Source organism: Miscanthus floridulus, unplaced genomic scaffold (assembly GCF_019320115.1).
Source record: "Miscanthus floridulus cultivar M001 unplaced genomic scaffold, ASM1932011v1 os_2217_1_2, whole genome shotgun sequence".
Lineage (NCBI taxonomy): Eukaryota > Viridiplantae > Streptophyta > Magnoliopsida > Poales > Poaceae > Miscanthus > Miscanthus floridulus.
Genome location: NW_027098162.1, coordinates 7,768 through 19,768, shown reverse-complemented (window position 1 = coordinate 19,768; position 12,001 = coordinate 7,768). Strand labels below are relative to the sequence as shown.

The 12,001-nt window shown below is 43.6% G+C and overlaps 1 protein-coding gene across 1 annotated transcript; it reads left to right on the top strand.

Moving 5' to 3' along the window:
* The first annotated feature begins 442 nt into the window (after positions 1-442).
* LOC136534707 (sister chromatid cohesion 1 protein 2-like) lies at positions 443-6,342 on the top strand. The gene is made up of 15 exons (XM_066527088.1): positions 443-821; positions 1,446-1,914; positions 1,996-2,036; positions 2,231-2,277; positions 2,537-2,598; positions 2,677-2,772; positions 2,861-3,010; positions 3,131-3,390; positions 3,470-3,662; positions 4,636-4,772; positions 4,854-5,260; positions 5,346-5,382; positions 5,468-5,492; positions 5,588-5,720; positions 6,087-6,342. The coding sequence occupies exons 1-15, from the start codon at positions 689-691 to the stop codon at positions 6,195-6,197; spliced, it is 2,301 nt and encodes a 766-aa protein (XP_066383185.1). The 5' UTR covers positions 443-688; the 3' UTR covers positions 6,198-6,342.
* The last annotated feature ends 5,659 nt before the right edge of the window (positions 6,343-12,001 follow it).

Sequence of the window (12,001 nt, the reverse complement as noted above, 5' to 3'; positions counted from 1 at the left end):
AACCGTGAACAGGGATAGCTAGGGAACCAGAAAACGCCGTTCCGTTTCATCAATGGCAGTGAAGGGAAGAAATTATATATATAGATGGCAGCCAGGGAAATAATATCTAACCATGTAACGGCAATGGCAATGAGGGGATCAAAATTTTCAAATAGATGATAGTGAGGTAAATTTGGAAATTTTGATGGCAATAAAAAAGTGCTATAGATTTTAGCAACCAAGGAATTCTCTCAAAGGTCCCATTCGCTGGTCTGAAATTTAACTGAAACTGACTGAAAAACACTGTTCTAACTGAATTGTTGTAAGAGAAAAATACTATTCCGACTAAAAAAATCAAACAAACCGAATATGAGATAAGCTGAACATGGTCAAAATCCTCAACGTCTCAAAACGAGCGACAGTCACGTCATGTTGCACACGCCCGCGAGCCGTTTCACTTCGCACAGGTCTCCTCCCTCCTCGGCTCCTCCTTTCCTTCCCATTGAAGCGGCTTCCCCTCTCTCTGCTTTCGTCAGACACCCCCCAGAAACCACACAAAAACCGCGCAGCCGGCCACGCCCCCACGCGCGGAGTGCTCTGGTTTTCCACTCACGGTGCCCGCTGGCGAGCCAGAGGCCGGGGTGGGCGCTTGCATTGCCGCGGCGGCGCTCGGCGTTTCTCGCGAACGGTTACGAGGGGGGCCGCGGAGATGGTCCACTCTAACTCCAACGCTCTGCTGTGGAAGAAGGGCCCGGTCCGGACGGTGTGGAAGTTGTCGGCCTGCAAAGAGTCAGAGCTCAGCCGGGACAAGGTCGCGCGCACGGACATAGTCGCCGCCGTTGGTAAGGACTCCATGTCCACTCCTGCAATGCGAGAGAAATACCCTTTTTTCATTGGTTTGTTGGAGTAGTTTGTGCACAGATAAGGGTTGGGCCAGAGGGGGACCTTCACTAATCCAGTAATCTGTGATGTTGGTTTGGAACAGTGGGAGAAGCGGGGAGAAGGGAAGGGTTTATGTAGGAGTTTAGGTTTAAAGGCCGCTATGCGAGGGGAATTTGGGCTCGAGAACATGGGCACGAGGGGAGGAAGGCTCTTTGTGTGTTTGGTGCCTTTTTCCTGCGGTGTGGAGTTTGTGTAACTCAGATTTGTCATCTCAGTCTTGGCTGTATCTTTATAGACGGTTTTGGCGAGTGCAAGGTTTGAGGGTTTTAGGTCAGGGAGGGTTTCATTGATGCCATTTGAGCATAATCCCAACAATTGGGTGCGCCATACAGACTTACCATGTCAAGCAATTCACCCATCTGTCTGCCAACTTATAGCCTTGAATTGGATGATGATCTGTACAAGTGTTGGTAGTGATGTTGATATAAAGGGGGCACCTTTTCTTTTTATAAACCAAACTATCTTGTTCAGGAATTCTCCTAATGGGTTTGTAACGCTATCGCTTTTCATTTCACCATTGGCAGATGAGATTATTTTGGATGTGCATGGCGAACATGGACTTCGCCTCGAAGTACTGGCAACGCTTCTGTTTGGAATTGTTAGGATATTCTCCAAGAAAATAGACTTCATCCTCCATGATTCCTATGAGCTTCGTCGGTCATTTCAACTAAGTCAACTTGCTGAACCTACTGTGCCAAGTGGAAGGTTGACACCCAGAGTTTTGAAGCAAGTGAATAAAGATGTCCGTGTAGGAAGGTTAGTGGTAGGCCAGCAAAACACCAGCAAAGTAACAAAAACTGTTCATGCTGTGAGAACAACTGAAGTCTCTAGTGCAATATCAAGTGAAGGCCACTCTGTAATGGTAGAAACAGAAGTTACTGTAGGGATATCTGTGGTAATCAAAGAAGCACGTGTGCCAAATGGTCTGCCAACCTTCACAAGACCGACAAGATTTGAGCTTGACTCTTTTGATTTGGGGATTGATGAAGATACGTAAGAATTCCTGGTCATATACTAGTCTCATTATTACATGGAACGTGGTTTCTTAGCTATACTCTCAACCTTTTTTTGCAGAGACGATGAAGGTGATGACCACCATCAGTCGGCACACCAAGGTAATAATGTCACTACCATTTGCCTTTACTTATATTGTTCTGTTCTCATCGTTTTTGTTTTATTGGGATACTTCAACCAGACCTCTGCATTTTGGACCTAGCAATGCATATAATTGAAAAGTTGCAAATATGTGCCTGTTTCCTTTTGATTGTTAAACATTTTATACATACCCTGCTTTGTTTTTTTTGTATAGATATTGTATTGAGAGATGAGAGACATCATGCCCCCTATTTTTATGAGGTACGCAGCTCCCTCTCCTACAATCTGGGCTGTCACTTTGGTATGTGCATGCACCCACGATGCATGTGTGGTGTTAGTTTTTAATATATGTAGTTCCAAGTTAGTTTCATCTCTTTCATGAACTATTTTGCAAAATAATTAGTTAATTACACTCAGTTTCATCTTAGACATGTGGTACTCTTTGAATTAAGATGTAATATTGCTGGCTTCATCTTATTTCTTTGCAAAACTAAACCTTAAAGTTTATTCAATGGTACAGCCTTATCAGATGACACCATGTTCATATGCTGTTGATTCTGTTTGTTTTATGCCGGAATACATGTAAGCACCCGAGCTTCCTCCTAATGATGCTAAAAGAACGTTATGTCCTCTGGATTTCTGAGCTTCCTTGTAATGCAGTGCTCTTCCAAATAATATTCTAGACTTCACTGAAGGGGATAAACCTGAAATAGAAGACAAGGATGCTGATTCTGCTTGGTTCACACCATTGAAGGAGTAAGTATACTTGCTGTTGCCTTCCTGTCCTTAACAGCACAAGAGCACATTTCTTCTCTTGCTGATTCCTAAAATGAATTTGTAACAGTGTTCTTCCACCTGAGATGATGGATATGGTGGCTGAAGCAAAGGATCTTGCAAAGGAAAGCAAAACTGGGGATAATTCTGTAAGAGAAGTGAACACGGTTGAGAATAATGGGGGTTCTGATTGTACTGTGATTTCTATCCCTCTGCAAGAGTGAGTAAAAGCTACATTTTTTTCCCACAAATTTTCTTTTGGTACAGCTAATCATTTACTTCAAGATCTTTAGGTCGTTCTGTTAATAGATTTTGATCAGATTAAGCATGTTTGAAACAGAAATCAAGAACTGCAATACTCTGATAATGCTCTGGAGAATATGGCTTGTGGAAGTCGGAGTGCAAATTACACAACTGAAGCATCAGAAAATGATTCACTGCTAGGAAAGTTGAATACTGCCGCACCTGCAGCAGGATTTCCAGAGCTTGGCAATGACACTGGAGAAGAGTCACTTGAACCTCTTGTCATAAGATGTGAAACAAGGGCAGATAATGAGTTATCACCTTCTACTCCAGAGCCTTTGCAAGAGGGTATCCCAGGTCTGTTTTGTGACCAAATTATCTGCTCTACTTATGGTCTTAATCATACTCATTATGGACTTCTTTACTTCTGATCCAGGGCCATCCTCTTCTTCTAGATTTGGGGTTAGGACACCAGCTAAAACTGAGAAGAGCCAGGCTACTAGAAAAAGAAGATCATTATTATACAATAAGCAGGATTATATACAGACGGAACGAGAAAGCCAGCGGAGGGTTAGGAGAAAGTTAACTTGGTCATTGTTTGATGATGAGGGCACCGTGCTGTCAAATGAGTAAGAACAACTTCTAGCTTGCTTGTACAAACTCTTTCACCAGTTGCAATACTTGTACTTGATTGTTTGAATATGTTGGTGTAGTAGCTATTGTTACCTTATGCTGTCCTTACCACCTTAAGCTGGGTTTGGGCATATCTGATATATCTCGGCACACATTTGTCTTTCATATATTTTTAAGACAAGTTTTTTTTTGAGGGAAATACAGTAGGGGAAACCCCTACTGTGGTAATATATATAAATATATAAAAGAGTAAGCAAAACTGTACAACAGAACCATCAAGGGGAGACTAAAATACTTTACAACAGGCTATTTGGCCAAAGGGAGAGGCTGAGTCTAAGAGCAGGCTTAAATCTGTGAAAATGCATATCTCATAGAAGCTTTTTGGTTGGAATTTCCAATTTTCCATAAGAGGGCTTGGGATATCTCATACAAGCTTTTTGGTTGGATTTTCCATAAGAGAGCTTCTCTGTATCTTTTAACAGGGAACATGTCTAATTCAAACCATAATCATTGGATAATGTTTAGGAACATAAAACATTTAGTTTGAGTATTAAAAATCAACATGGCAAAATAGCTTTCATTCTAATTTCATGCCTTGCTAATTCAAAATCCCGAAAGCTGGTTTGTTGGTGTTTAATTATATAGCCTCACTAGGGTTTATCGGCCACAGTTGAGTGGACCTTTAACTGCTACGATTTTAAACCAAATGAAGTGATTCAAGAAACCTAACCAAGTCAAACAAGCCATAGACGTTTTCTCATTGAAGTTTTGTTCACTTCGAACACCTGAATTGAATGGCAGGGGGTTTTGTTTTCCATATTCTTCATTTTCCTTTTTGTTGGGACTAGGTAGATGGTGGTCTGCACTTTCTTCGAAGTGATATCAGAATATTATGGACCGTTCCATGGTTCCACTGAACTGTAAGATTTTATTATTTTGGTAATATATTTTAGTTACTTCTTATTGTAGGATGTTGAGAGGAGCAATAGAGGATGCAAGTGATCTTGTGCAGCAGAGAAGGAAGGCGCCTCACAACCATCTTGATATTTGGAGGGTGGCAAAATTGGGATCTCTGCCATACACCTTCATGGATCCACTGATTCCATGTAGGTCACTTATTTATCCTTCATTAGGTGCAATTATTGATGTAACCTTTAATAACTGAGTGTGTCCTCTTATTTTGACAGATCAGACTTCAATCCCCCTTGCACGCGGTACTGCACCAGAGGCACCTGAAAGTTCATGCGAGGAATCAGTTAAAGCCCGGAGGCGTCTTTCCTATGAACTTTCTGAATCCATCCATGCTTGCAAGGATACTGGAAGCACAGAACGAGAAAGCATTTTAGATGCATCAAGAAAGAGGAAACTGGAAGAGCCTATTGAGGAGGTTCCTGTTGACTGTCAAACAGAAAGTTGGCCTGTTCAAGACGAAGTTTGTGCATGTAATGAAGATACAATCAAAGAGAAGAGCACTCAAGTCAAAGGAGATGAACCTAGTTCTAAAGCACCACCGAAGAACGGACTACATGAATCAGAAAATCAAATTCCATTGCACATTGAAGCACTGAATGCTGCTGTAGATAATATAGATGAGGTAATCTATGCATCCAACCCGCTTGATAGAATCGTCTATGATTTACGATGCAAACTAATGCTTTTGAAATGACATTCGTTCGCAGGATATTCTTGTGGACGAAGAGCACTCCAGAGATGAAGGTTTATAGAACTGTTATAGCTTGTGCTTATGCTGTGATGTTTCTTAAGTTTGCCAGGCTCTTATATGCACATTGCTGTTTTGCAGGTTTGCAGAATTCAACCAGGACTAGGTAGCTAATGATCTTGTTCTGTTGCTTAACTATTTCCTTCCTGCTTCTGGCCCACTAGTCTGTTGCTTATCGCTTATCTGAATTTACTAATTTAGGAAAATAGCAAGTCTCCTCCATCAGCTATTCCTGGACCTGAAGAGAAAGGAGGGAACTACTACTTTAAGTCTCAGTCAAGTCCTTGAAGGGACAAAGAGGAAAACTGCAGCATCATTCTTCTATGAAACTCTGGTATGGTTTCTGTAATTTCCTGCTTGAATGATAATCTGTGTGACTTAAGATTTCTTTCTTGAAAGATGGATCTGGCTTTGTGTTGCTATTGGGTAATGATAATTCAAGTTCTGCATATTTCCGTTCCAACCCTGAGCTATTCTTTCCTTTCTTGCGGCCAAATTAAAGTATATACTAATAAAAAAATGGGATGCTGTGAATCTTGGGCATCTCATTTTCTTCATTTCATTATCTTGGGCATCTCATTTTCTTCATTTCATCCATCATAGTTCCACTCTGTTCACCAGAAATTATCTGTACTTTGCAGCTTATTAGTATTAGTAAATAGTAAAATCCTTGTATCCTTGTGCATGTTTTTGGCTGCAGGTTCTGAAGAACCGTGGGCTTGTTGAAGTTAAACAAGAACAGCATTATGATGATATCATACTCTCAGCGACTCCAAAACTTGAAGCAGAGCTTCAGCGCTGTGGGAACTAATTGTCAGATTAACTTAGCATGCTCCTTTGTTTAAGGCGAGTTTTATGGCCAGACCTAACTCGGTATTATCTATCTCATGTAGTATCTTTTAGATGGTGGTTCGAATTCAGATGTATATATGAGCTGCTCATGGGCATGTGTATGGGCGTTAGCTGGTTAGGAGCCTTAGAGAAAAGAGTTGATCTTCTTACCCAGGCCGTCGCAACCCCCCAAGAAAGGACCAACCTCCTCACTAGGACTATCAAAGCCATGCATAATAGGATGGAATTAGAACATCTTTAGCAGAAAAATTTAAAAAGTGAAATCTCTATCCTTTCCCGCTGTATTGGGGATAAGAAGTAGAACTGATAATAGGTCATTTGATAAGGCACAAGTGTTAGGTCAAGTGTGATCGTGTTTAATGTTTAGGTTTGTCGCTTAGTTCAGATGGTCAGAATATTGAAGTTTATGTTAGGTCAGTTAAAGTGTGTGCTTAATGTGTGCTTGTGTAATAAAGTGCCTTATATATATTAATAAAATCTTCTTATTATTATCTGCTCTCTATTTCTTTTGGATATGTGTTTGTCTCCACATGTTGTGCATAAAGGTATATAGGAAAACAAGTGTAGGGGAGACACACCACGACAACAAGATGAGATCCAATCACAAAAATCATGAAATTCGGAAAGCAATGGACCAAGAACCACACTCGCCAAAGTTGGACTGAGACGGGCCTAAAAGCGGGCTGCCTGGCCTCCTACATGGTCCACCTAGCCCACCATAGCACCGTCTCGCCTCGCGCTTCGTCCACGGTCAGGTTTGAGTCCAATACACTCTATTTTTATATGTTTCGCTTTCCATTTTGAACCAAATTAAGAATCTATTGATAAATAATTTTAAAACCTGAGGAAAGATTATTTTAGTCATGATTAAAGGATAGACTCATATAATACTTTTCCTAGAAGTTATGCTACTGATGGGAACTTATTATTAGGGCCATCATGTTGCTTAAGTTGTTGTGGAATGAGATATAGTAGAATAATGAGAACTTGATTCTTGATGTCTCGTTATTGGAGAATTTTATTTCAAAAAAAAAAAGAATAGCTACACCTCTCCTTTGTGGTAAGTAATTTCCTACCAGAGCCAAATATAGACTAGAGAAACCTTCTACATACACTAAATGTCATTATATTGAGTTTGGTCAAACCTAGTGACCCTTGTTGAGAAACTTGTTATGCTCTCAAGATCAAGATCACGTACACTCCACATATATCTGTTGCTCCTACACTGATAGTATGCAACAACATGTTTTCCATCCACCAAAAAATGTTCTACTCCTACACTAGGAATAGACACAAAAATATGTTTGATAGGCTAAATGCTCCAAGTTCTTGTAAATGTCTTCCTTGAAAAATTTCAAATGCAGAAAAGAGGCATGTGGCTATGCAAAAGTTATTCAAAGAAAAAGTATTTAAAAAATGGACAATTGTCTAAGATATCTAAAACAATAAGTACTCAGATGCCCGCCTAAAAAAGAGAGAGAAGAGATGAATAAGATAGCCCATGTTTTCTTACAAAATGTTTTTTAAGTTTTAATCAAGAGAGATATGTTTCAAGGAGCATAGTAGAATTAGGTTAGCCACCATATATATATATATATATCTTGATCTAAGAGTATGACATCTTTCTCCTTGGATCCTTGTTTTGACTTTACAATATATGCAATGCAAGTATGTTTTCACATTCATCCCTACCTGAGCTCCACATAAGCTTTTAGAAGTAGGTAAAAAAAGGCGAAGTCATCACTGCCTTGGTGAGGATCCAAAAATACCATATGTAGAGTGATTTGAGAGTACTACAAATGGAGAAGGTAAGCTATGTATCATTTTCAAAAATCTTAAAATGTTTCTCCGATTAACTTGACTAAAGGAAGATGGTGATCTGTTTTAAACTATTCCATTCTTCAACCGCCCAAAGTTTCATGGTAGACACTTTGAATCCTACAGTACATGCATGACTGGAGATGGTTTTATGTTGATGTCTTGTCCTAAGGTTATGTCTTGAGTAACCCATCCTTTTATCGAGGATGAGTAAAAGCCTAAGTGTGGGGGAGTTGTTGACAGTAGTTAACATACATTATAAACCATCAATATAACTTGTATAAATGGCTAAAATAGATCACCAATGTAGACTTAGGGGTCTAAACTAACAAATTTCATGAGTTTTAGTGAATCTGTGTTTCCAGCAGAATTTAATCAGAAAACCGTCAAGAAAGGACCTAATCATCAAAGGAAATCACAGAATCCCACCGTAGTACCTATGTAGAAAGACTCTAGATGGGTCTAGAAGGTAAACCACTGAAGCAGGCCATGGGTCAATGCGGCTAGGCAGTTTTTGGCTGGCTCAAGCTGCTACCAACCATGGCGGCGGCTGTGCTTGAGGTTACAACCATGCGGCGCAGGACACGGGTGAAAGTCGGTCCCCCGCATCAACCCCTTCACATCGCCTATGGGGGCATGACCCCGGTTACCCATGGTAGACTACATGGGTTGTGCCCCTAGGGGTGGCCCATCCCACAAGACAAAGCCTTGCGGGGCACAACTCTGCTCGGTGCCTCCCACAAGACATCTGGAAGATATCCTGAAGATACTACGAGATCTGTTAGGATATGTATGATTCCAAGATTTCTGTAATCAGTTATTACTTTCCGGTTATCTCTTAGATCTAACTGACTTGTAACCTTACTCCCCAGACTATATAAGGTGGGCAGGGACCCCCTCCAAACTCACACAATATCATACGATAGCTAATACAAACCAATAGACCACATGAGTAGGGTATTACGTCATACTGATGACCTAAACCTGTCTAACTCGTGTCTCTGTTGCCTTCTTGTTCTTGATCTCATGCTCCTCTGCTGATTAATTTACCTTTGTGGGATACCCCTCGGAGGACTACTGACGATATTCTATCGACAGTTGGCGCGCCAGGTAGGGGGCTTGCATGTTGTTTCCTTGTCGAACAAGATGGCTTTTTCTGCAAGCTCTTCATCCCTCCCACAACCTAGCTAGATCTTCATGGTCAGATCGATCTCCTAGATCATCAACATTGACAGAGTCGGAGAGCTCCTCGAACCGGCGTAGATCGATTATGTGCCGATTATCCCCGCACCTACAATTGCAGATCCGATCTCAGAACCACCTCTGAGGTTGCCTACATCAACAACTCATTGTCTACTTCCTCGCTACTAGAGGAGGCAGATCAACAATGATGACTTGATTGAATCCATCAATCGGGTCGGTCTGAAGCTTGTCGGTTGCCTCTCCATCACCGAATTGGCTCTGGACGCTTTGGTTTAGCACCGACCACCCTCTGATCCAAATCTATCTGAGGTTGCTCGGAAAACTCTAGGAGTTGCGGCTCTGCCCTTTGGGCTCACCAACATCGCTGCCACCTTCCAAGACACCCTAAGGGGCAAATTCACCGACCAGGTGGGAGGCATCTATCCTCTCACTGACTAGATCGCCAACCAGCCTCCGTCAGTCGTCAACATGCTCCACGTCGGCCAACGCTCCGAAGCGTCCCTCCAGACCATCTTGGAGGAGAATCCAGGCTTTGAGTCCTAGGGCTCTATGGAGACCCTCACCGAAACCTTCACCGAGCAACTTCCTCTCCCTCCATTCCGTGGTAGTGCAATCTTCAATGTCAGCGTTGACAGCCCCCCTCAAAACAGTGAAATCGAGGAGGAATATGCCGCTCATGAGAACCGAAGCATCAACCGTGCACAACGCTGAGCAAATGAGAATGCCCTTGCGATAGCTAGGTAGTAGCTCGACTCGCAAGGAAGGCCACTCTAGCACAACCTCGACGAAGAGTTTCTCTGTGTTGACGGCCACGACGTCTTCAAGACTCCAAGCGCAAATCTGGCAGTGGCCGCCAATGAGCTCGCCTGCCTCCCGCAGACGCCCGAGCTCCCAAGGTCGCCACCATGCTTAAAGTAGCGCATTGCTAGGTCAATTAGATTCGCTAGGATAAGAGACCTTCATACTCCACCACTTTGATTCATCGGTCAGTCGCCACATGAACCGACCGTCGCCAAAATCGCTTCACCGACCAGCACCACGATGATAGGCAATCCCTCTAGGGCGGAGCTAGGGGCAACCACGCCAAACATTACCACCAACATGACTAGGAGGTCGACCAGGATGTTCGGGTGCACCTCAACAATCTCTGAGATGCACGACAACATATCGACGAATGCCGCTTTGGTTGCCATTAAGACAAAGTACGTCGTCGCTAGGCGTACGAGCAAGAGTACGGTAACCCGGACTCCGCTCTCAAGCCAATCGATGCCAACAACATTGCTGACGATGGTGCCAACAACCTTGAGGGGCCCCTAGCCTTCACAAGGGCGCTCCAAACACTCTAGTGACCCCGTGGTTTCAAAATCACTAAGGTTGAGCCCTATGAAGGAAGGATGAACCCGACACAGTGGCTATAGGCTTATGCCACTGCTGTCCATGCCACCGAAGGAGACACTAGCATCATGGCGAACTATCTCTCCGTCATGCTCACGGTGGCCCCCATGAGCTGGTTCACAAGCCTTGCCCCGGACTCCATTGGCTCCTAGGAAGAGCTCAAAAAAGTCTTCATCGACAATTACATGGCTACGTGTACTTGACCGAGCACCAAACATGATCTAAACCACATCAACCAAAAGCCATCCGAGCTCCTCTACAGCTATATCTAACACTTTTCTGAAATGAGGAATTCTATTCCAAACATCATGGAAGCCGAGGTCATCACCGCCTTCATCCGAGGACTCCATCACCGTGAGCTTTGCTCCAAGTTCAACCGCAAGCATCCCACTGGGATTGGTGAGATGATCACAACTGCCAACCAGTATGCCGACGCTGAGGAAGCTGAGGTGCGTTTCAATGAGGATGCAGGCACTAATCGCCCAACATGTCGCTACGATGACCCACCCGATGACCGACGCCACAATGACCGCCGCTTCGACGACCGTAGTTACCATTGTGACAGCGGTCATGATCGGCCAGAAGGGCCCAAGTCTGGCCAAAATCATCGCCGCTAACCAGACCACATCATCGCCGCCATTAATGAACCTCACACCAAGCACAACTATGACAAGCAGTACAAAAAGATCCTTGATGGCCTATGCCCTCTCCATAAGAATGCCAAACATAAGATGAAGAACTGCCTCGGTTTGGCTAAGGAGTTCTAGGATAAAAAGCTGGACGATGACGCCAATGATGGAGCCGGGGGTCACCGACCACCTGGGGGCAATGATAATGCCTTCTAGGACCACGACAAGGTGGTCGCCACCATCTTCAGGGGCCTTGCCTCCACCGAGAGTAGAGGAGAATGGAAGCTCACCACACGGTGGGTGCTCGCCGTCACTATGGAGGACGCCGTCGCCAACCCCAGTTATCGCCCATGGTCCGAGGTCCCCATCACCTTCAGCAGGGCTGACTAGTGGGTGGACATTCCGTACACATGGCGTTTCCCCCTCGTCCTTGACGCAGCCATCCAGAAGGTGCTTTTTCAGAAAAGTGCTCGTCGACGGTGGGAGCGCTCTGAATCTTCTCTTCACCGGAGCCCTAAAGGAGCTGGGCCTCGGATTAGCAGATCTCACACCCTCCAACTCCTCCTTTTGGGGTGTGGTACCTAGCAAGGCTTCTAAACCATTTGGAGAGATCTTCCTATCATTATAGTTTGGCATGGCAAGCAACTACCACATCGAGCACATCAACTTCAATGTCGCTGATTTCAACACCGCCTACCATGCCATACTTGGTCGGCCA